Source organism: Anas acuta, chromosome 3 (genome assembly GCF_963932015.1).
Source record: "Anas acuta chromosome 3, bAnaAcu1.1, whole genome shotgun sequence".
NCBI lineage: Eukaryota > Metazoa > Chordata > Aves > Anseriformes > Anatidae > Anas > Anas acuta.
The window spans coordinates 93,083,695-93,110,067 of record NC_088981.1 but is presented as its reverse complement, the minus strand read 5'-3'; the positions used below and the strand labels follow the sequence as shown (position 1 = coordinate 93,110,067).

The following is a 26,373-nucleotide window of genomic DNA, read 5'->3' as shown; positions in this document are numbered from 1 at the left end:
TGGCATCATTTACCATCACTACTTGGTATGCCACCAGGGAAACTCCTCCTGTAGAGAACAAGATAACCACAGAAATGTAACTACACCAGTAATTCTTTTTAAGGTGGCTGTGCCCACAAAGACTCTTCTGTCTAAAGTCAAGGTTTGCCACCTTCTTTATTTCAATAACACAAATGCATGTAAACAAATATTATTTTAGTTTTGGCAAAATTAGAAACATGAATTTCTACACACAAAGCAATAAAACAGGATGACACATCTCTTTGTGGAAAACTCTGAAGGCTAACTTTTTTTCTTTCTGCTTCTTCTTCTCTTCTCTCTTGCTAAAAATTAATACATCACAAAATAAAATACTTTTCAGAGGAAACTCCTCCACTACTCACCACAGGGTGTCACTGTTACATTAAAATCTATAATTTCCCATTTCATTTATTTAGAAAATTGGTACATTCAGCCAAAAAATAAAATAAAATCCTTTCCTCCTGAAACATACTGAGATGCAAGCAATTTGTGGGCAGACGTGCTGCATAAAATAGGTTAATACAGCATTCCTTTAACTTATTGCACACATCTTTTCATATTGCTACTGACACATTTATTATAAGCAAAGCTGGCAATGACATCTAGAGTTAAAGTTCCCTAACACTTTCCATCATAAGGCCCTACTTTCAGTTGTTTATTACTTTGTCAGCCTTTAACTGCTGGATCTTATATTTTCCATGCCTTGTCTCTGCCTCAGGCTGGATTGTTTTGGAAAGTTTTAGTGAAAAATGGGGTTGGCCACTTCCGAGAACAAGTTTTGGGGAAGAAAAATGCTTTGTTATGCTAATATTCAATAATTCTAACTCGAGCTTCTTGGAGACATTCTTACAGCTTTACACACATCTGGCACAGGAGTAGCACTGATTTTAAGGGCTCATACAGCCTGGGGTTAGGAAAGTTCCACCTCATCATCAGGAACCTCGTCACTCTGGTAGCTAAAATGCCTGAAGGTCAAGCCAGCAGCAGTTGACCATGGTCTTTCCCTCAACCTAAAAACAAAGTACTATGGAGCAATTTTTCACTGAAACTAAGAAAAATCTGTCTCTGGCCTGAAGTACATCAACTGCATGGGCAATCTCTCGCCTACTGGCTTGAACACTCAAGATCTGTGTTGTGGATCCAGTTCTTTGGAGAATTTCCATGGATGTTTTGGGGGGATAAACGTCATTAAATGTACAAGAGACTGCTTTCCTGTCATTTTTTATTTTTTTTTTTTTAGATTTTGAAAAGCTTAGAAAGGCCTAATCAAAATCCTACACCATAATAAAATTAAGATTGGGAAACAGGAGTTCAGAAATCACTATTAGCATTGCCTTTTCGGGCATATTTTTCTCTCTTTTTGAGTATGTGCACTTACAAGAAACTACGTTTTGCTAATTCAGGACTGTACCTTGTTAGAGCTACTCCCCTGCTAAGGATCACAAAACCTGCAGGGGGAGCACGAGACACATTTTAAGGTCTTGTGGAGGCCCGTGAAGATGTGATGACCATGATGACACAGACCGACTTTCCATTCTCCCTGCCACCCTAAGCAACCCAGATTTTCATTGCCAGATTTTCCAAGCCAGCTGCTGATGATTTCAAGTAAGTAGTTATTGCCCCAGATGCTCTTCAGCAGAAGGCTCTGCTCTCAGGTAAACCTGTGATGGTTTCACAGTTTGTTTGCCTGCTATATACTATGGATTAATCTGATTTAAAATTTGGGATATTCAGTTTATAAATTCAAGTTTGGACACAGTCATGAGACCAGTTAAACGTGTATAACATAGAAGATAATTCAGGGATCAGGAAGGAAAGAGGAACTAGAGAGGAAAAGCTATGGGCAGCAATGGAGTGGACAGAACTGTTTAGTCCACTTATGCCAGATTGTGCCCTATATGCAGCCACAAGGTTCTTCTCACATGCTACATCACAGTGCAAATTAACAAAAATAAACTTGAAAACATACTGAGGGCTTTGAATGGACAGGAAAAAAACATTTTTTTAATAAAGTACATTTGTAGCAATAACAGTGTTTACAAGAAAGCTGGAAAAGCAGAACAGAACTATTTCATTCCATGGCAGTATTATGGTATGTCAGCATCAGGGTATCTTAAGGAGTGAAATGGTAACAGCATTTAAGTCCCATCTGACTTTCATTCAGCCAGAGCCCTCACACAGCAGCACCTGACTCCCCTAGAGCCAGGAACATCACCCACCCACAAAAACCACTTTGTTTTGACTTTCATTCCCCACATTATCTCTGAAATCCCACCCACCTGCCACCCTGTCAGCAAAAACAGGGACCTCCCCCACATCCCTGGGGCTCATCTCCAGATGTCCTGTGGAGTCCTACAGAAGCATCATCTCCATGTCTACAGGCTGGTCACCCATATGTGTGGTCTTCACAGTCTGAAACCACCACTGGCTCACTGGAGTGGAAGCTTGGGAAGCTCAATGGATCAAAATTCATAAACCCATGGCAACATCTAAATAGAAGATCCTGCTGAAGCTAAAGTTTTCAGCTACTTCAGAAACACCAGGATGGTGGTGGGTTCTGTGCATGTTCCTTGAGAAGACTAGACCCTCTCCAATTTCGCCTTTACCCCTCCATTTCTCAACTACATTTTCTTGCACTTTCAATTTCCTTAGGCAACAGCAACACTTAAAGCCCTGGCAGCACACTCCAACTGCTTACAAGGATCTATTTCATACAGACCTAGCTCTCTTGAAACTGCCCAGCCTTCCAGAGGTAAATTGGACTAATTCTTATTTTACTAAAAATAAGAATTTATTACTCTCTGGGAGCTTGCTTGAGCTAAGGCATGAACTTCAAGACTGTATCATTATTATTACAACCGCTAAAATAGTTCTAACCTGCAGTTGGAATTCCCAGATTTGACGCCTCTTGTAGATCCCAGTGACAATCAATGAAACATGATCCCCCAATAAGCAGGCAGAAAGAAAAGGAACTCATTGTATCAGAGAACAAAAATCTGTTTTCATCTTTTTAAATGTTACTGTATTGATTTCACTGCTTTCAGAAGAAGCAACAGTTCTCTTAATTCCTAAGGTGACTTATTTTGTAAAAGAAGATACCTAAAGGAAGTCACACATTTCCAGCAGGGCATGTGTGTTATAATGATGTAGTCGGCTACTTTGATCAAGAAAGCCAGTTTAACTTTCATCAAATGTATGAATGCATTATTTTATTAATTGTTTTACTTGTTCAGATTAATTAAAAATGTACTAAATGAATGTTCAGAATTTTGAATTCTAGTTTAGTTTTCCCCTGGTATCATCCCCATTTTATGTTAATACATACGATAAATGTTTCATATTTACAATGCATAGTATATGCTAATAGCAGTTACTTTTTAATTTGTTAAATAATTCTCTTTCTTCTCATTTCTAGTAATATACTTCATGGCAGAAACAAAGAATTGTACATTCTATCTCAAGTTGAATAAATGTGTATCTCCATCATTCACTATCACTCCATACTAGATTTAAAGTTCAGGTTAAAAAGGATTTTTACAGTCAATGCTGTTACATAAAAACCTGTACTTTTTATTCAGGTATAACTACTTTTTTTGAATCTCTCTGACTTTTATTTTCATACTCCCTTGAGTGAAACAATGCTTTAATTTGTTTTCATATGTAGGACATAAGGAAGTTTGGAGATTCTACTCCCTAATATTCATTGACAAAATACATTCACCATAAAGAAAAGTAAATTGCCAAGATGTATGGTAAACTACCCATAGAAAAAAGTTCCTGGCATTTATTACATCATCTGGATTACACAGGTGCATATTCATCTTCTCCCATATTTGGAAAATAAGAACTGCATTCTCCATTTGAACGCTTTCAACTTATATACAGCTAGACCTGGAGACTTAATATTTATCATCACAAAGTATAAAGCCAAATGTCCTTTTTCTTCAGGAGCACCAAAGATTAACAGATTAGAATGTTTTCCACATGTCCATTTTACTGTCAAGAGAATATTAAAGAAGTTTTCCAGCTTCCGCAGCTCAGCCAGATGTCAATGGATCCCACAGTGAAGCAAAATTGGCAGAGTAGCCTTCTCATGACCCCAGCATTGTTTTATCAAGGATCAGTTTAAAAGTATAAAGGGCCATTTCTTGCTGAGATCTGTAATGTTTTTCAGCCCTTTTCCCCTGCAATTACACAAAAGTGCTGACTTCGTTGAACTACTGATATGCAGTAGTATTCCTTATGACTTCTCTCACACTGTGCTGTAATTGCTGTTTGTGTTGGCACAAGAAAAGTACCACGTCTTGTTTCCACTGTACATTTCCGGACTCTGGTTTCAGTAACATCAGTGTAGGATATTGTACTGGGCATGTGTTTTGTTGTGTAAACATTAACTGGTAATTTACCCTGTCAATCTCCACAGTATGGCCTCTAATTAGCAGAGGTTGAGGGGCTTCAGATGGACATTTTATAAAATATTTACAAAGCTATACTGCTGCTTTTTTCTTCATTGGTATCAGGATTCTGAAAATCATTGCATGGAAAAAAATTACAGCACCACCACAAAAACATAAAGCAAAACCCAACAACAAAAACAAATGTATTCATTTTTACACACCTCATTCTCCAGAGGAAGACCAGGTTCACAGTTAGTTAAGCCAAAGTTATAGCAAAATTTCAGTATATGTTATGGTATAATAAAGTACTAAATATTTGGTTTATTTTTTATTATTTATGTTTTTATTATTTCCTTCTACATCTTTTGCAACAAAAAATAGTCCTTCTACATCTTTTGCAACAAAAATAGTAGGTTATTTCCATCAGTACATTTGTTTTTTTAATTCACTCCCTCTAAATAAACCCCGAATTTGCAAATAGCTATACATTTGCTTAATTTTATTCCAGATTCAGACAAATGTATTTAACAAATGGGACCAGTAAGATTTTGTTGGAAAATATAGCTTCTACTGCAAAGATTCAGAACCAAGGAGTAACTTCCCTTTAAGAACTCTGGAATATATGTTTTATTCATTCATCTATGTAATTTCAAGGAAGTAGAACTTTCCATTTTCTGCTACAATATAATGTTCTGAGTAGAAATCCAGGAAGGGATTAAACAGTTAATAACTACAGTAAAGCAGTGACCAAAGAGCATGTAATCAAATAGGGCATCTTTTTGGACACTGTGTGTCAGAGTGCGTCTTTATTTAACATAAAGTTTTCACCATGAATTTCATCATAATGCAGTAAACTTTAAAAGAAAGTGTAACAGTTTCTCAGCTTCTACTATTCCATTACAACTGGATCAATTTTGTAATATCCATTACATTACATTACAATACCTTATTACATTACAGTACCTCCAAAAGAATCTTGCCTTCCAAGGTGGGCAGTCACAAAATATAATCTTACATTTTTTCCCCTTATGCTGCATAAAGTTCCTTTATATATATATATATATATAAAGTTGCAAATTGCTCATCTAAAATATCTTCTAACAGTAAAGCCAGATCACTGCCTTTGTTTTAAAAAACATTCAATTTAGCATCTTCTCTTTTGCTGCAAATGCACATTATATTGCCTTGCTACTTGCTAAGTCTACTTTTACTCTGTTCATACAGTTTATTCCTAAGAGGAAAATATACATCAAATACTGTTACAGGCTGGTACAACTCTTACTGCGAGTAACATCTAACTATAAGGAAAAAGATCAGAGAAAAATCTTTTTATAATTGCTTACTTTCTGCATTTGAAAGGACTTTAAGCAAATCACATCATTTGCTTCTGACAATCTGTCACTGTATAATACTTGCAGTACGCAACAAAGGAGAAAAAAAATTAAATAAACAGGAAAATATGCAAGCTGGCAAAAATTAAGGAGTGTATCATTCATTTATCTTTACAATGATCAAAAAGGTTTTATTTTTGAAACCCTAGCTGTTTCAATTTATACTGTAATATTTCAAAAGAAAAAAAAAGAGATAAATGACAAATGTATTACTTCGGAAGACTGGTTCACTGTTGCTTTTGGACAGCACAGAAAGAAAAGATGATTGTCATATTTTAAGTATTGCATCGGCTTTGGTTTCTGTCTTGCCTGAAGAGTCATCTTCGACTTATTCCAGTTATGCAAAATGTTCACTTGCTCTCATACAGCTACAAAGATGTACCCAACACACTCTGTTAGAGTGAACTCAGCAACTTCACTATGTCTGATGATAGTACCTCTGCACTTTCTGCAGAGAATTTTTAAATGTTTTAGATGTTTAATTTACCCTAGGAAACATCCCGACAGCTTGTTTAAAGCCACCTGATATGTCTCAACAATAGGAAGTAAATCTCCCTCCTTCATTGTTTGCTGAATTGTAACAAAATTGGTTCTGAGGAGCCATAAATATGCAAGAATGGCCAGAGGTTTAGTTCCACCCCCTCAGCACAGCTGTCTGTAGAGCTGCCCAAAAAGGAAGTAAGCATCATCCTGTAAACACTGCACTTCCCTACTGGAGACACTGGGATTTGCGACCCAGTTGTAGCTATTTCCCAGGACTGTTCCTGCCATGGCAAGCTAGTCTGACCCTCACCTGGGTCTAAAAGTCAGCTTCCATGCAATACCTTTTTTCCAGGCATAAACTAGAATAATCATGTTCACAATTAACATAAGGTCATGAAAAGAAACATCAGTCCCAAGTGGGAAGCACTGTTGCAATTCTGTCCTTACTTTACACTTACTGTTAAACTCAAAAATAATTACTTTAGGGAAAAAAGGGAGAGAGAGACATTTTGACAGTATGGAAAAATACACATGCTTAAAAGCTATTTATCTTCTTCTAACTGATGGATGCAGAGTCATAGCCTGATTGAAGCGCAATATGATTTTAGGGAGAATTTCTAAAAACAAGTAAAGCAACTCTTATAGAAATAAGTTCTTTTTAGAATACCATGAAAATATGTCCTTACATGTACTTAATATAATTGTATCCTCACCAAACTTTTATTATTTTTTTAGAATTGTTTCTAAATTATTTTGAAGTACTATGGTATTACTGTCAGTGCACCACACAGCTTTTCAGTGTACAGCACGTAAGCTCAAAACAAAAAGAAAGTGAAAAGAATAAGGCTATACCACAGTTAGTCCAGAAGGAGACTAGCTGAAAACATAAAGCTAGGTACACAACTATTGGCATACTAAGATATTCCAAACTAGCAAGGACCTAAAACTAGATATCCTAGAATTACCATCATAAGGACATCTTAATCACAGGAACAAATAGGTAGTCTATTAACATGAACTAAGTATTAATCTAGAATATGTTTTAGATTATGATTTTTTAAAAACAGACATTACTTTTGTGGCATTTTTAAATTAGAAATTTAATTTAAATTGACATGGTAGCAAAATCAGCTGCAAAGATCGGCCAGCATCTTCCATATTCAGATCCTATGGTAAACTATGTTATAGCTTTGCCAATTTTTCATTAATCAAGCTGAAATCCTATGGGACAGATATCTGCCCTGAACTGATTGCTTTGGAAAAAAAAAAATAGCCATAACAGTTCAGCTTTTCAAAACAACTTAAATGCGCTGCTTTCTCATGGTAATTAATGATAGCCTCCTGAAGTGCTCATGACCCCATGCCTTGAACCAAGGACGTGTAATCTGGGGAGTCCCACCTCAGCTGTACAGACAGACACAGAGTACAGCTGCATCATGAAGACTTGTATCAGAAGGGCAGTGAAAATCCTCTGGGACTCCAGCAGCACAGAACACAGCCAAGGCTGACCAGAACCTCTGAAACCTCAGCCATGGGGACAGCCTACAAAAGCCACTAGGAATGACAGCACGAATTATTTTTTGTGTTGTTAATATACAGAAATGTGCATTCTTTTGTTGCTGTGTATATCACCAGTAGACTAAACTGTGTTGGGGAAGACTTCCAAGTACTGGAAGTCAATTGTCCACTGTGTGTGACTCTTGCCACAGTCTCTGGAATGGTTTTGGCCTGGGACAGGTAGGGTTCCAACAAACCATCTCAGGCACATTTGGGAAACTAGCACCACTTAGAAATCATTCATAGATGGCAGTGACTTTGTTTTGTAAGGTAAGAATGACCTCTATGACATTGTTTTGTAGGGTAAGAATTTGATTTTATGGATGCAAGCTTCTTCATATCAATCGGCGTCAATGCCAGAGAAGCCCGGACACGTTTAGTTTACATGCATAGATGTAGCCAGTTGACACATCACTGGACCCAGGCAGCAGAAAGAAAGGTGACTGATTCAAATGGAGATATGACAAAAATAAATACAGCCTGGGAAACATCATGAAATTCAGTGGGGGAAAAAAATAAAGGAAAGATGTAACTAGAATTGGAGAATATTTAAGAATGAGGAGGTAGTTCCAAGTCTATTCAGACAGGTAGTCTGATGAGACAGAAATTGGTGAAGAAAGTGGGAAGGAGGCTAAGAGGGGAGAATGGGACTAGCCTGCTAGGATGAAGCAGATCTGGGATGAGCCAATGGGTAGGAAATATTCGTGTGTGGAAATACCATTTCATTTGTTATAGTTGTGTAAGAAGCAAGATATCATAAAACCAAAAGGGACAGGTAATAGCTGTGGAGAACAAGACTGGATTAGAGAGTGCCTATGTGATGCTGAATGAGGCACAAAAACAAACTTCAAGCCAAGGAAAATTCTTCATTTTCCAGTCATCTTGATAATCTAGATTTTCAGACAGTGAATCCAAAACTGTTGTAAAATAACAACTTCTGATCTTTACAGTCATCTTGTCAAACCTACAGCCTACATGTAGTCTCGTGAAAAAAAAAATAAACAAAGTACTACCTTTTTATGCATGCAATCCAGTTGAGGCACAACAGAAAAGTGCATGGGGAATTTGACACCAGTGTGTCCTCACTATATTTTTATGCATGCTACAGCTCGGTGATTTCAGTTTTCTAGTGCTATATTTTCACAACTCCTAAAAGTACTAAATATTTATTTTAAATTGGGCTTAGCATTTTGAAAACTATTTTATACTAATTTGTTCTATAAACACCTGAAAACCTTTTTTGAAAAGCCTTCTTACATTTCCAGCATTTGGAAGTAATTTGTTTCTATTCCAAAAAAATGAATGTCTGTCTCTAACAGAAAGACCTGGATTACTGCCCAGTCCACTTCAGAACTGGATGATGCTGACTCTTAGTCATTTAAATAGTCAAGTTAAACAAGACACAGTTGGGATGATAGAAGGAGGTCTGTAAAAAGACTATTGCTCTGGCTATGTGGACTTACATCTAAAAAACAATGGCTAGGAAAATAGTAAAAGAGAGGAGAAAATTAACATAAGTGCCAGGGAAAATATTATGATTAGGTGATGTACGTGTAAGAACGCGGTATCTGTTCATATCATTCTCCTTTCTTGCCAGTGAGCTGCCAGCTCCACTTAGGAGCTCTATTTGCTCCACTTAGGCACTGAGGGAGATAAAGAATGGGAGAAAAAAAAGGAAAAAAGGAATTACACAGGAGAACAAAGGTGAGAGAAGTAGACAACAGCCTGTGCAAAGTACTGTCCTCAGATGAGCCTATAATCTACTGGTTAAGTATCTAAATTACATCCTGTGCTATCTTGTATAAGCCTTGTTTGCAAGCACAGCTTTCCAAACCTGTAATCAACGGGCAAAAGGTGAAATAAGACAGAACTCTCTACTCATATTCTATGAATTCTAAATTCTTTCCATTTTACAAACTACAGTTCCAGATATGATAACTAACAAATGATGCAGAACAGCATCTGATGAAGAGCTAAGAATCATTTATAATAAATCATCTGTATCTGTTTATTTTTATATGCATAGAAGTGCACTCACAACAGGAGAAAGATGCCCAGTAATGGAATAAATGCTAGAGTGCCTACAGAATGGCCGTAATGGTTCTGGATTTAATGAAACAAAAAATTACCAATGAAGCTGAAACGAGCATACCACCAACACTGAAGAATGAAATGTGCAACTGAACATCACTTACAGCATGGGAAACTCAGAAGTGAAAGCATTCAGGAGGTGATTAAGAAAGCTACAATAAAAAAGCATTCCAAGAAAAAAAAAAAAGTGTAAGTAGGTCGGCACAGAAAAAGAGGAAAGAGCATAAAGCGTTTGGGCCAAACACATTCCTTCTATAAATCCATAGCTTCAGTGCTATTAGTACAGAAATTATCTTTGGCTTTAAGATAGAAAATTGCTAAAACCACTTTAGAATTTATTTCTCTAGTTGCTACAATGATTTCTCCGTTCATATTCCATTTAGATCTAGAGTGATAAATCCATATGAGCTTGCAGAGACATACAAAGACATACATGGATTTGCATGAGAAATTCAGGGTTTAAGAATGTTTTAAAAGACAGTTGAGGCTTGATTTTAAGCCAAAGGGAAGTTGCGTCTACTGCTCCAAGTTACCACTAGTGAGAGAATTTGGAGACGAGGATAATCTATAACTGATGAAGGATCTCTTTTTCTGATTAGTATCCTGAAACAGAGAGAGTTGAGGTTTGTTGGTTCAGTAACTAGGGTTGAAAGCTTCTGAAATTCAATCATCATATTAGAAGCAGCTAGAAGAATGAAGATTTCTATTATTTGTTAATTGTTTATAATAAGCTAAGATTATTTTTTTTAAAGACCATACAGGCTACCTGTTGGTATATTGATGTAAATACTTCTTCATCTTAGCAACTCTGGTTGCTATTTCAGTATATAACATACGCTATTACCTTTTCTATCCTAAAAAGAGTGAAAACTAAAAACTTCAAAAACTAAAAATCATGAAACAAAGTCCACTGTTCAAACTTTTTTTTTTCCTAGCAATACTGTAACAGTTGTAATATTAGCAATAAGGAATTTATTTGTTAACTATCAGGCTATTAAGTTTTTCTGAAGCACAGAGAGAAAGATCAGAAACATTCAGCCCTTCAGAAACTGCATACTATGCACATCCTGCGAGAAACAACAGAAAGCAATAAAAACAGGGTTGCTCCTTCTTTTGTACTGATCTGAGAAAAGAGTAGGAGTGGTAGTGTCTGTTCATTTTCTTTCTTTCTTTTTTATTTTGTTGAAATTACAAGGAATAATATAAAACCAGTACTTACGAAAAAGGCCAAAAAAGAGAAAGAACAGAGAAAATACTGGAAAACATCTCTCGGATTTTCAGTATGAATGCTTATGTTTTCATTTTTTTCCCATATGTAGGTCTGATTTATTCATTTCTGCAGTATGCTTTTTTACTTACAGAAGTAACTAGCTGACTGCTTATAGTAGTAATATTATTTGATATAACACAAGTGTTTTTCTACTTTTCTAAAGTGCATACCCTCTCTTTAAGTTTTCTTAATAGAAACTTTGCAATCTGGTACCTTTTCATAGTTCACCTGCCATTTTCCCCCAACTTGCCTGCTTTCAAATATAGTCTTACTCACTTCTGTTTTCATTCTTGAAGAGTTTTTCACTCTCTTCTTTCTTTTTTAATGCAATGTATTTCTTCAGCTTAAACATCTAAACTTTTTAATTGCTAGCTTTACTGATGTTTTGTGTTGTTTCTATGAGGAAAAACAAATGAAAGGAAACAGAAATAAAGACACAAATTGCTGTTTTCTAAAGATTTTTTTTTCATTACTAATGGCTTTCTTAGTTTACTGACAAATAATTCAAAAGTATCATTTATACGTTAAACCCAGAAAAGTAACATTGGTAACTGCTCTGAACAAACTAGCTCCTAGAGAAATAAAAAAGCTCTATGAAGACCTGTTTTTTAAACTACAGGCATGTTGTAACAAATAATCTTTTACCTTACCTAAAATTAATGTATTCATATACTCCTAGTTTTGGTCCCAAACTTATTTCTTTTGCATGTCTTAGAGTATTAGACAGATTTACACTTAAAAAAATGTGCTAGCTATCCTGTTTCTCACACTGGAAGTCTAAAATTTCTAAATCTAAATCTAAAAAGTTTTATTTCTATACATTAGAGTGATTGCCCTTAACAGGAACACTATGGTACAGTAAATTACTCATATAAGCAGGAAAGCCTGGGACCCACAGGCCAATACTTCCACAACCCTGCTGATGGGTGCTTTACAGCTTGAAGAAATTCCGTTTTATAACTCCGTTTGTTTCCTGCCATTTTGCCAACTTTCCACTTATTACATGACTCCACGCCTTAATATTAACTTCCAGTACAGAACACTGTAAATTGTTTTCTGACAAATCAAAGCATATGATGGCCACTGTATATCCTTTGTCTTCTTTGGCAGCAACTGCCTCAAAGAATTCCAGCAAAATACTGAAGCATGACCAGCCCTTCCTGAATCCCATTCTCAGTCAAGCTGTGCTTTTTCTAATGTTTCCCTATCTGAACCTTGAAAATAGTTTCTGTAGCTCTCTGTCAAGTCTTCTGCAGTTTCTAATATATCTTGATTCATTTGTAAACAGCAGAGGAAAATAAACCTGTGAAGTCTGCTGAAACCTCTCCTCTTCTATGCATTTCTCAAAACAAGAATGCAAAAAAAAAAAAAAAAACATTTTTCAAGATCCCAAAATATGTAAATGTTTTATATGGTAAGTCTTTCCCAATCCACATTGTACTGCATAAATTCTTGAGAGTGCCAGGCTGTGCAGGAGAAAGGAAATAGAGTATTACATGGATTTGAATTGGCATGTATATTTATTTTGATCACTTGCCCATTCATGTACTTTTTTATACTTTTTTTTTATTACAAAATTATATTCTGTACCAGATTTGAAATCTGTTTATAAATTACAATTTCAAAAATAACTTTTAAATCTCGACTTCATAAAAATAATTTGTACTTGTCTGATATTCTTCCTCTGTGTATGTTTTTTAGAATTTCAAAAAAAAAAAAAAAAGAAAAAAGAGAGATGAGCCTTATTTCTGTTTCATAAATGAAAAACTGAGAAAAAGTGATGTGCACAGTGACATGTCAAGTCAGGAAAAGACAAGCCAAGATTTTATGTTTCCTGCCTCCTGTACCTCATTTATTCCATATAATACCACCCTGCTGGCTTAAAAAAAAAAAAAAATTGTCTTTACTATAATGTTGAAATGTTAACTAAACTATTAAAAATAAGTTTAGATGTAAATCATTTCAATGCTAGGCAATGGGCACCCCAGCACACAGAAGAAAATAAAACAATCCTAGTGGCATTTAATGTATTATTCACGCAAGAACTTTGCAACATACAAGTTCATCTCCTCAATTACTATTTATTAGCCCACAAAACAGTGTACTTCAGTTTGTTTAGCAACAGGCAAATATGGCTAGACTACCTTCCTCAACCATTAAGCTCATATTCACTGTTCCATGACAAATTCCTAGCTCAAGTCTGGTATGATGGCAATACACAAGGCTTCACACATTAGTACTTCTTAAGTATTAGCTATTATTTTGAAATATTAATTATTAGTATTTAATAAGTATTTCTTACCAAAAAAAAAAAAAAAATTTTTTTTTTCTTTCTATATATCATTTTGAATGTCCAATATTAGGTTGCTATCGAGTTAGATACGAGTTGAGTGACGTAGGTGTATAAACAAATTTCTAGTCCTACCACAACTGTAGCCTATGGTTGCTAGGAAGAAGCACAACTACAAGTGATGAACATATAGACTAGGAGTCAATGTTATAAAGGTGGGAGACACAGAGATTTTATATCTTTATTCAAAGCTTGTGCATACTTCTCTGTTTTACAAGGAACAAGTGAAGGATGTGAAGTGGTTAAACCTACACTTTGGGCACATAAAAAGCAGTCCAAAATTTTGATCACCCAACATGGTGACCATTTATATCAGCACATAAATAAATGTGCATACCTGAATTAATGTCGCTTTGAGCTAATGCTCCTTTCTTTGTCCTCTTCTAACGTCTTTGTTTTGCTGCCCAGCGTGCTGTGGATTTTTGATTGCTGTTTCATTAGAAAGGCAGAGAACTGAGTTTTTCAGTTTTATGGTTGATGTTTTACTTACACCATGTCCTCATTACTCTCTGCTAATACAGCATTTTGCAACAGAGTTCAGCTAGTTTTTAAATCACCATTAATTTTGTGACCTTGTCCAAGCAGTCATACAAAAGATCACAACCTAGCTATGTTTTTTCATTATAATTATAAAAAAGGGGAATTTCAATGTAAATCCAGGAAAAACAGCTCGTTTTAACTTTCTGTCTTTTTGGAAATGAAATAGAAGCATGAAATGAGTACATAAAGCTCATGAAAACTAACCTATAGGAAAATATGCCTTTAAGTTCTTACAAAACAAAGTTTTGTAAAACTGTATTTCAAAAATTATCCTGTTGCTTCTTTTAAAATCTATAATACTGTATGTATGTTTTAATGTATAAATTAGCAAAAATGTAACAAGTTATCAACAGAAACCCAAGAGCAATTGAATATTTATATGTGACTAGTATACAAACATAGCTGCTTTCTTCCCGCTCAGCCTCTTACCATTGCTATCCATACTATCATGCCATTTTACTATTATTTCTTTGTATTACTTCTCTATTTTATTCAGCTACTGTAATTTGTATGGCTTCTAGCTGTACATACAAGTCATTTACTGGGCTACACTAGCATGAGTACTGGATCCTTTAGTAGCCATCAAGGAAACTTATTTAGTAAATAAATTGGACAAAGCAAATGTGCAGGAATTGTCTTCAGGATACAAATGCAATGAATTTTCTAGAATAGAAATATTATTGCAGATGCTGTACTTAGTTGGAAATTCATCATTATGAATACAGTCTTTAGTTCCCAATGCAGAACTGTTAGGGCTTTGTGTACAACCAGACACAATGAAATGTATGATTTAAATGAATGTCAATAGCTTGCCTCTCTGAGAGACAAAGCCTCCAGCCAGGCTCCAAGATCAAAGCACATGAGACCTGCTAACTTGCCCAGCCACTGTATCTCCCAGTTCAACACTATCACCTGCTACTCAGAGCCATCCTTAAATCAGAAGATACTGGTTCCTGGTCCCTCCTCTAAATATTCAACTATTTCAAGTAGCAAGGACAGGCTGCTCCATGAAGGCAGGCAAGCCAAGAGCCAAGAGTCACAGCTAGGCCAATGGCAGCAACAACCTCACCAAAAAGGAGCCAGGAAGCTGAGTCAGTGAGTCTAGGTCAAGACCAGGTCTGGAGACAGTAACCAGGATCAGTCACAGTCCAGTGATCACTCAACAAGATCCTAATGATGAGCCAGGTCCAAGGTTAAGCCAGAAAGTCAAGTCAGTGAGCAGGGATGAGGGGGAGAATCAAGGTACAAGAGTGGGTGCAAGCACAGCAGCAACACTGCTGCAGGGTAGCTCAGGTGAAAACCAAGCACAAAGGGCTCCAGGTTTAAAGCCACCCCTAAGTGAAGGAGGGGGAGCCCCTATAGAAGCTTCTTAGCAGCAATTCCTTGGCAGGATATCTTAGCAGTGAGTTGGCCTCTAACAACTAGCTAAAGGGGCGGTCGGTGAGCAATTACTATAGGGAAACCAAACAACCACAAACAGCACATCCTGTATTTGAAGAAAGAAACAAGTCAGGTACTCACATCTTGGAGATGGTTTGGGGTGGAAATTTCATCTCACCTAAGGCTTCAAGTGTAAGTTTATAAGAACCATGGAAGAGGGGAATTTAAACCATAATCCCTTTTTCAGTTGCTTAACATAGGCTCTCCCATTTCAGGCTGCTGGCTGTTGTGAACTCTGTTCCCGTAATATAACAATCCTTCTTAATTAATATACATGACCTTCTGCTACATGCAGATCCCTTTCCTGGTTCTGGCACTTAAAACTTAGCCATATCAACACCAACTGTATTTGTGTGAATCTAGTCCTTATTCCATATGTAAACTTGAGCCACAAAAATATGCAAGTTGGTTTGTCTGTCCAGCATGTACAGAAGGGGCTAGAATCTACTCGGTTAAGTTATAAAGGGAAGAGTTCAGCAGCCAGCCATTCCAATTTCTTAATAATAATTATAATAATAATATTTAAAATTCAAGGACCTTAAAGATATTAATGAACAATATATATTTTTTTCATCTCTTTACAGGGATATATTATAATGTCTATGATGAAAAACACCCTATTCTCAGACATGAATTTTTCAGCTGTGAAAGCTTAATTATAGGCTCGTTAAATTCTGTTTCTGATACTAAAGTGTGCATTTCATTTCAAAGTCCCTATTTTCTGGAAAAGGAAAGCACTAATATAAGCAATATAATTGGAGAAATCAAGACAAATCATCTTGTAGTGCCTAGTAAGGTGGAAATGATTACACACAGCAATAAAAATCCTTGCTCCTCTTATGTCATTGGAACTTGTTTTCTGTAAGTTAGGATTTGATCCCAGTAGTGTAGGGATCAGTTCATAGCAATGAATTAAGTTAGTAATTCAAATTTTATAAAATTCTGTGAGATTACCAGTCAATTGTTTCATTCATTCATTGAGGTATCACTGCAGGGCAAAACACCTCCTTACCTCATACCATATTCTCTTCTCATGTTCAGGCATGTACTATGAAAACAGACAAAGCTATTTCTGGCAACTACACAAGCTATGCAAAAAATAAAAAAAGTGTTTTATATCACTTCCATTAAAAAAGTTACTCTTTCTTTAAACGCTACAGGGGTCAATTGTCAAGGTAACTCAAATCTCCTGAGATAAATGGTCTACCTTATTGAGGCCTCTCCAGCACAGAAGTTTTCTGACCCATCTTTTTACTCTTCCTTGGAGGTCTGTAACAATTTCCTAGAGATGCTTTACAACTTCTTTTAGCTACATTTTGTATTTGTCACATTAGCTAACCCACATATGCAATTTTACTCAAAATACCACACAACCTTTAATTAGATCACCACATCACATCCCATCCTGTCTGATCCTCTTCCCATTGTCTCTTCAGTAAATTTTATACTCTGATATTTTAATACTAAGCCAGTTAACCAGGAGCCAATCGTGTTTCTACTTAAACTGTTTAATGTTTTGTAATGAAACATGACTTCATGTTCTTCACATTCTTACATAGATTCTCTTCATAAAACAAAGTGAATCTCTCTTTTTTCTTTTTTTTTAGGCAATGCTTTCTGCCTATATGACTCACTTCAGCAACTTAAAAAATTACTTATCCTTTAAAAGTTGGCTAATCTCTCTCCCATCTTTCACTACCTATCCTTTTGCTAAAACAACACACATAAAACTGAATACTAAAATTACAAGGCTACTTCCCTGCTAATTTCTTATACAGATACGGCCTGTCAGTTCTAGATGACTTTGGATCAGCCCCAAACAAAAGAAAATATTCTGGGTAGTATAATCCTACATGGAACAATGTGATCTGTATAAAAAATTACTTACTGAATCACCAGCACCTCTTTCCACTCCTAGGAGATCTCCCATCGAAGCAATGCCTGAATTAGTGTAGAGTGATTTGTGGCTTTCCAGCTGTCATTCATTAATTCTTAGGAAATACAATATACAATACAACAGTACTCAGTCTGAGTTTGTAGTTTGCAGTGTCTTAGGAATAATGTAATTTGCCTGACAAATATTCTTGAAAATGGTTTTCAAGCAATAATTGCAGACCATTATTTCGATAACCCCTCAATCACATTTCACTCCTGATGAAATATTGTGTCGGTCATACAAACCCATAAAGCAGGCAGGGTAAGGAATTCATCTATGGAAAATCTGGTTCACAAAACAGATTACTGAGTTGAAGACAAGGGTTTTCACTCCAGTACTTTAAACTACCCATTCATGTTTCTCTGGCAGAAAGGAAAATACAGGCAAGCCTGGCAGCAGGGACCTCAGTATTCTCATCTGGCTTTGGCATTTATAATCTAGCTGACCCGCAAAAGTTGCCCTGTTTTAGAAACAACACAACATAGCTATAATTCTCTGCTAGCTGCCCAGTTCCTCTGAACAAAGCAACAAAGCCACTACTTAGAGTCAGTGCATGACCACTGAGACAGGTTGCGATATGATGTCCTGGACCTGTGTGAGGATCCAAGAGACTGGGGACTTACCTTCAGACCAAGCCAAGGAACTGCTTGCATAAAGCCAGTCAGAGAGACTGTGTAATGCCTGCTTCATCAAGGAATTTTGGCAAGATCGTGACAAGTTCAGGTCAGCCAAAAACACAGCACCTTCAGACATGCACTGTAGCAGAACCTGAGCACATAAGGAGGTTTTCTGATGGAAGCTTAGGCACTCATGGCTTCCCAGTAATCAGAGAAGACTCCACGAGGGATATCTTTTAAGTTTATTGCTCTCTTGAGTTTACATGTTAATTAGCCTGAACTGCACATTAGGTAACTAAGAGCTTTTTTCCCTTTTACCAAGTTGATTTAAGAAGTAAATATAAAGATAGGACCATGAGGTAAACATGAGTATTGCAGCAAATACCAGGGCTAACAAAGCATAACTATTGTTCAGTGTTTAGTGGGCACCATGACAGCAATTATTTTAAGGAAGGATTTAAAAAACAATGCTTCGAGTATTTTTATGGGGAACTCCTCCCATGCTCAGGGGTTTTCATGCTTTCAGCTATTACATCTGCAACTGAAGCTAACTGTGAAATTAGCAATTGATTTATCCCATGGTACATACATGCACATTTGCAACAGTAAAAGTGAGTAGGGGTCAATAGTGAATAGTATGAGTAAACGTTAGAGCCCTTTTTATCAAGTTTTGTGATTCAGTATTTAATCAAATACCATACTGAAACATTTCCAAGTTCCCTCTTGTTGCTTGTATCACTAGCACTGTTAACACATTGCTGTTATTTCCAAACAACGTAATATGAGCAGTGCCAAAATAACAAGTCAGAACAAAGGAAAAGTTGACATAATAAGTGATGGCATAACTTGCAAGGAGCGTAAGATGCCATTAAATATAAAATAGAACAATACAGGCCTAACATTTGTAAACAGTTTTTGGTTCTGTAAGATTTAATAAAAATAGATCTCCTTAGGAATGCACATACATATGAAAGTATTTTTCATTAAGGTGATACCCTTACAAAAACTCCATTAGAATTTGTAGTCTATTTCTGGTATTGTGTCCTATTATAAAAAATATATGAACAGAAAGAGAAAAATATGGAAATTAACTATTTCTGATTATTTATCCATGGATTTGAAATAAGATTAAATAGGATACAAAGTTGTTCCTCATCATATTTGAAAGATGTAATTCATAAACATAAAATTCATAAACATAAAATCATACTATGTGTTAATAGTAATAAAATTATCTAGACCACTCTGCGTACATGATCTCCAATAATTTAGGTTTATCAATATGAAATCAACATGTAATTACACTATTTTACATTTAGAAACATTTGTAAAATAGAAATTTTACTTTAGTGGAAAATGAATCGACTGATGTTCCTAGGAAAAGACATCAGAAAAAAATACTTTATCTCCCTTGTTCATGCAAAATATATGGGATATAATCATCATCACTGTTTCTTAGGGTTTTTGTATGGAATTGACATTAGTAAGTAGATAAAAATTCAGAACTGGATACTTTCAATTTCATGCAAGGTTGCAGAATATGTTTTGAAATTTTCTTGCAAAAACAATAGTTATAATATCTGTAGACAACTCAAAGTGTGAGCAACACTTGCTGAAAAGTTTGAGTGGCTCTTTCCTCTTCTGCTGGCTTCTTTAAGGGTGGGATTTAATTTTTTTTTCAATTGTGCATTGTATTAAAATAAGACTATTTTTTATCATATCTATAAAATAAGGACTTGCATTACCTGTATGGCTGTGAGTATATTGGCTAGTGCCTGGCCATATGTGTCATGACAATGAACAGCAAGAGCACTCAGAGGAATTTCTTTCATAACAGCTTCCAACATTCTTTTCATACTTCCAGGAGTCCCCACACCAATTGTGTCCCCCAGGGAGATTTCATAACAGCCCATACTGTACAGCCGTTTCGATACCTGGTTAAAAAAAGAAACACAAAGAGGACAAGATGAAAGAGTGAAAAACAGGGTCCAGAACATACATTAGAAAGGACATGTTTCTCTACAGGTTTCAGTTTTTGTCACACTGAGTTGGATCTACATATCAGAAATCCTCTCTATTCATTCTTGAAAACTGTAACCCAAGAAAAATTTCCCATAGATCCTCTTCTTTTTAACTTTGTAGGTCTGCTTCTGTACATGAAATAGCCAATGAAGCCAAATCTATCAACTTGCTTTTTGACTCTCCCACAGAATCTAAATAAGCAAGATTTTACATTATGAATTAAGTTTCTGTCAAGCCCTTTCCCAACATTTTCCTGTCTCTGGGGATTTCCCAGCTGTTTGTTTTTCTTCATGTACTTTTCAGCTTACGAACTGTGCAGGGTAAAGACCTGCCCTTTTGTTTGCTTATTACACAGAGCCAAGCACATGGCTTAGCTAAGACAATAAATAATTAACAAGAAGCCTGATTTAGATTTGTCTTGGCACTGAAAACATCAATGAAAACTGAAGTTTTAACATGCTGTAGTTAATATTAATTTTGCTTGCTTTTCACAAAGCCAAACATTAAAATACTAAAAAAAAAAGCAAAACTATAACACAATTAACATTCTAGTCTTTAAGTCTTAAAATTTTTCTTAATACCAAACATAACCTTATGCTTACTTACAGAAATAGAGCCTTAAATGCTTCAAGAATTGTGTCTGCAAGTTCTTTGTGTGCGTATGAGATTTGAGGTCTGGCCCCATCACGTTTGTATGGAGAGACATACACTAGGCAGCACAGAATTATGTTTGCACTGAACACATTGCTTTAGAAATTGAATGTAAAAACTTCCTATTTTAGCTTTGTCAAATTTATTTGGAAAGGGTTTCAACTGATTTTCACTTGCTGAGTATGTTTGTCCCCTTTAGCACTCCCCACTGTGCATCGATGGTCCCAACAGGCCATTCCATTGGAATGGAATCCCAGTCTGGAAACAACTGTTTAGAAATGAAAAAATACAACTCTTTTCCAAGACGACTTCAGTTGCACTGCACTCTCCTGTTAAATCAATTCCAAGGCTTCATCAGTGGGATTGCTGTGAATATGTCTGAGGAAGCTGACAAAGTACTGCACTAGCAGTCCCGGAAGTACTGGATTAATATCACTGTTCACTTAATTCAAAGAACAGCTGAAAAAGAGCTTCAAGTGGTCTGAATTGTTCTGCTTAAAGCCTGTAAGTGCTATGACTATTGCAAATGTTGTAAAACTCCTTGTGCTTTACAGTCAGAGCCCCTGGTTCATATCAACATAAATTCCATATACACTTAAGAAAGGGACATTCACCAGATTGCAGAAAGGGATTCCATCTTGCAGCACATTTTTATATCATCAGCACATGGCAGGTGTTTAAGCTGGACTACTGTTGTAAAACAAAATAGATCATCTGCAGTTAGAGGTGGATTACCTCTATTTAATACCCAAACTTTAGTTTTTGTTTAAGATCAGGGTGAAAGAAGTAGACTTCTTTTTTTCTTTTTCATGTTCTCTTCTATGCTTGATTGAAACTTTTTATAGGTGAGCATTTTAGTGATGGCAAGGAGGATACATAAACTGCTAGAAATCATACTGAATTCATTTATTTCCAGTGTTCTTTGGTCTTCTAGCTTTCTGAAAATATAGCTCTGAAAGAACTACAGGACACTTTGCTAACAAGCTGAGCAACATCACTGACTTGTCATGATCTAACCTTAAACTGACCCTTAAAAAGAGATATACATTTAATTTCAAGAAGAATGTGCATGCTTAAAAACTGAATGGGAGTTTTTCATACTGGATTTTCTACCCTACTATGGTAGGAGGCAGCTCATTAGTCATAGTTTTATAAGTTTTTAGTGTGGATTTTTGAGAGTAGGGCGGGGGAGAAGAGAACGCACTGTTTTGTCAGTGTAATCAAAATGTGATTATGAGGTTGCAGCATTGTTAATTGAATAGGTCCATGTTCTGCATTATTGGGCAGTTTTACTTTGCATTAGTTTTTTGCTGCTTCAAGCTGGTCACCCAACATTGCAGCCCCTTAAGCATGTGAGCAATCCTACTGCTGCAAAGCATATTTAAAACTATCCTCTTAAATCAAATACAAAAGGTCATAATGTAGTTACAGATGGTTTTAAGTGAACAACAACACAAAACATGCTGCAGCCCTTGTGATTTAAGAGAAAATTTGCAATAATATAACAATATTGAAACAAGAATGGGTACATTTTCTATAGCTTGATCAGCAAGGGGAAATTACTGTATCGTTAATATTTACATGAACTCACTGATCTAGGTTAAAAGGATGCTAAGAAAAGAAAGAAGCAGGCAGAAAGATAAAACCAAGTATACACCTGAAAGATAATGGACAACACAACAGGCTTCAAGGATGTTATCAACATCCTCGTTGCTTTCAACAACTTTTAAGCCTCATTTGCCTAAGGTAGAAAATAAAAAATCAGAGGAGGATAAACAGTTAAACAGTAACTCCACTTCAAGATGAAGATAAGTGATAAAAAGGGTTATGCAGTTTTATTTTAATTGATGATAAATGTGTTGTTTTTTTTTTTAAATAAAGAACCATATGCATGTACCTGATGGATCCTACAATTGGATCCTACAAGTCAGAAGGCATCTGAAGTCTGGACTCACAAGATAACTGTATGAAATAGTTATGTACCTAGTAAGCCTGAAATGCATACAGGTTAATGATCCATCTCTCCCAACTGCTTTTGCTTCAGTTAAAGTTTTTGCTTTAAAACAAACAAACCAAAAAACCTGTTCACTGTCATTGACTGTGGAAAAAACAGTAAACCTGTAAACCTTTCAATCATAGCTGCTGATTACAATGCACAGTCACATGCTCTTGTCCCAAGAAAGATGATGACCCAAGAGGCAGCTCCCTGAAAGGGTTGAGCAACATGGCCAGTAATTTTGATAATTCTGATTCAGCAGAGGATGAGTGCAGATGTTCAAGTAAAACCCATTAACAGCTAATCAGATACTTCTATACAAACATCAGTGCTTGCTGAATCAGTGCCTGAATGAATAATTTACTGAGGTAGCTTTCATTCTTAAACACATACACAATGGTGTACAGGTAAAAGACATGCAGTTGGATGAAGACATAAAAAAAAAATAGCTGCGTGAGTAAATGTATGCAGGTTCGGAACATTAGAGCACTCCCACTGTCAAACTGAAAAGGAACCTTTTCCTGCACAAGAAGAGTAGTCAGTGTTTAAAAAACGAGCAACACATGGAAAGAAGCCTGTTGGGGAACATGATATTGCAGTAAGCAATTTACCAACAGCACAGCTGAATCTGTCATCACTGCTCTAACTAAAGCTGTGTCACTTCTAACTTTCACTTCATATTAAAACCAATTAATTTAGAAATACTGAGTACCTTCCAATTTAGCTATTTTTTCAAAGAGTGTAAGTATATGTGGTCGCTGTGGGAGAAGCATTATCACAAGTTCCATCTGGAACGTATGCTAAAAGAAGATGCAGAAGAACAAAACCTGAAAGCCACACACAGAGAACACAATATATCAGGCAAATGTTGACGAGCTGCTAGTGCTACAGGAGAAAAAAATAAAAATAACAATTGGAGATTCTGCTAGGTCACCAAAAATAGGTGATTAAGTGTAACAAAGAAGACAAGTCTTTCTCCAGGAGTAAAGTTGGTGTGTTCTGCCTTGTGCTGCTTGAATTCTCTCCCCACTTTCATCTTTAACCTCCATTACACCCTCAGTGCAATCTTTGTCTTCTTGGAAAATATAACGCTGGTGATTCACTCTACAGTCTTTTTAATCTGTCATCTCTGCTGTGAAAAAAAAAATAGACTAAGATATCTTTTTCAATTTGCTTTATTCTAAATGGAAAAAAGGGTGTGCAGAGGGAAGGTGTAGCTTATTCTATCACAGAAATATAATGAGTCAAGTTGTAGGAAATCACATTGGGGATGAGCTTTGGTTCGTGTGTTAGTCACATTACACTTGTATGTCACATGCCAGAAGCACAATGTTTTAGCAGTGGCTCTACTGGCACAGTATGCTCATGCCAGTGTAGAGCAGATTTAATATCAGTTTCCCTTTGCAAGATGTTGTTGTGTTGGAAATCATCTCATACAACGTGGTCCACTGACATATGTGCTTGAATCTATTTCCTTAAGTATTTCCTTGCATTCATGTTGAAGGAAATACCACATAATATTTTTCTCATGACTGATAACAATCAAAAAACACTGTTTTCCTCAGATTTGACTGCAGATGGTTGAGAAAAACAGTGATGCTGTACACCCAGCCTTAGCATTACCTGCGTTTTGTTTGCTTCCCTTAAATGTTATTCATTAAAGAACTTTTTAGGATTAAGTAGATAACATTACTTATAGACATTTTAAAATGTATATTTATTTCATTAAAAAAGCCAGAAGTTCACTCTTACTTCTGCCACTTTAGCTGGTATGATGTTTCCTTCATACGGGCATCCCAATGCACAAGACACATACCTACAGCAAAAAGAACAACACACAAAGATACTTCTCTTTTATATGTACATATCTATATCCATACATGTTACATTCAAAAAAAAAAAAAAAGTTTAAATATAATTTTGAATAGTTAAGCCAGTCAGTGCAGAATAAAGATCCCAATGAAAAGTTAAAATTACATCAGATGAAAATAACAGGTTTCCCAAAATTCTTTTTAAATCACAGAACAAAGTTTTATAGCTTTATTTATGCACAATGTATGTCACAATTTGTAAAGGGCTGACAATGCAGCCAAGTTAACTGTGCTGCAGGAAACTTTGATTTTTCTCAGTATTTCCTTTTAAGTTACAAGAGTCAGCTCAAGTTTTGCCTTGCCTGGCCCACACAAGGAATTCAGAGGAAGTACGGTATAATTTTCCTCCTTGTGCCAGCTACCTGGATCATAAAGAGCAGCAGAAGGACACAAGCAACTTACAACCACTTTGTCATCTCATCAGTAGCTAGAACTGTGGTGAACAGGGTAGCTTTAGCCCTCTGTATCTCTGCTGGCATTTGTGTGCCAGTGCCTCAGGAGAATTACAGTTCCATTGCAAGGTATGCCTTGGGACATGAAGAATGTGAGAACCTGTGTCTCTCAGCAGCTATCTACTCCACAAAGCACAGAAAATGGGAGCCACAACTGAGCCTTCATTGTTCAGTCTTAATGCTGTGTTAATGTACAATTTGGTTTAAATTTCCTTTTTTTTTAATGACAATTAAAAGCCATGAAATTCCAATTAAGCTTCTAATTGTTTATCTTAAATTGATTAGGAATAGGATTAAACTAACCAGAAACAGCCATTTGAAATCAAAATAAGTGTGGCTGTAGAGGGATTTACAACAGCTTCAAAGGCAGGCAGAGCCCCATTCCCAGTGGGAGGTTGCTCAACTGCTTAATAGGAGAACAAGAGCCTTCATCGATCCCTTGTCATTCCCCTTCCCTCAGCACTGAAGGATATAATGTAAAATTATACACTGTATAATGCAAACTGGATTGAACAGATGCCAGTTTGTATGTAGTCAAGGTCCACAGGGTAAAGCACGTATTGTTTCTTTGCAGCTGATGGAGAAACTGATTGATAGAATGTGAAATCAGGATGAGTAACAGGCAAAAACAAACTGTGAAAAAATGTCAGCATTTTAATGCATAGAACATACTCCATCCCTTATACGAAGGTATGCTGTTGGCACACTGGAACCAGCAGTAAGAATGAAGCAGACCCTGAACCTAACAGGAACCTGATTAGCCCCGACAAAGAAATGGAAATTAATTTTATTTCCACAAAAGTGGTTGGGTCCATTACATCCTGCTCATAATTTTAGCCCAGATGCCTACTAGGCATGATTTCAATTATCTGTATGTTATTATGAAAACCAGGTTTTTCAAACTTGGCCATACACTTCATTAAATATCCTCTGATTTACATGTCACCATTTAAGGTTTAAAATTCTCAATTTTCTCATCTACATAAAAGAGTAGCTACTTTTAACAACTAAGCACAGTCCTGCTTTTCAGTGACACAAGTCTGAAACAATTCAAGATAATTTCCTTTTTTTTTTTTTTTTGCATACCCAGAGTTTTTCAAATGCTACCAAGCATGAAAAAATTTAGAGCCAAAGGATTGTTTTTTACATAATACCATGGTGCCTAGAGCTAGTGAACACAGACTTGTAATGAAATCATTTTGTAACATCAGCCACAGAACTCATTATGAAGTGAGCAAGAACAGTACTAAATACAAAGTAAATGCAAAACATACAGTATTTATGCACA

General features: G+C 36.0%; 1 protein-coding gene across 17 annotated transcripts in view; it reads right to left on the bottom strand.

Annotated features, from left to right (window-relative positions):
• Positions 1 to 26,373, bottom strand: part of HMGCLL1 (3-hydroxy-3-methylglutaryl-CoA lyase like 1) — a 77,869-nt gene that overhangs the window by 9,731 nt on the left and 41,765 nt on the right. For 2 of the 17 annotated variants that reach the window (XM_068678354.1, XM_068678345.1), the window contains exons 6-8: positions 24,515 to 24,578; positions 19,839 to 20,027; positions 18,100 to 18,244 (exon numbers count right to left, since the gene is read on the bottom strand). In XM_068678354.1, the coding sequence (XP_068534455.1) occupies positions 18,100 to 18,244; positions 19,839 to 20,027; positions 24,515 to 24,578 (398 nt within the window). Of the gene's footprint in view, positions 1 to 3,213; positions 16,823 to 17,428; positions 17,532 to 18,099; positions 18,245 to 19,838; positions 20,028 to 24,514; positions 24,579 to 26,373 lie in introns of those variants that run through there. The other 15 variants (XM_068678356.1, XM_068678346.1, XM_068678353.1 and 12 more) reach the window with 13 other exon arrangements.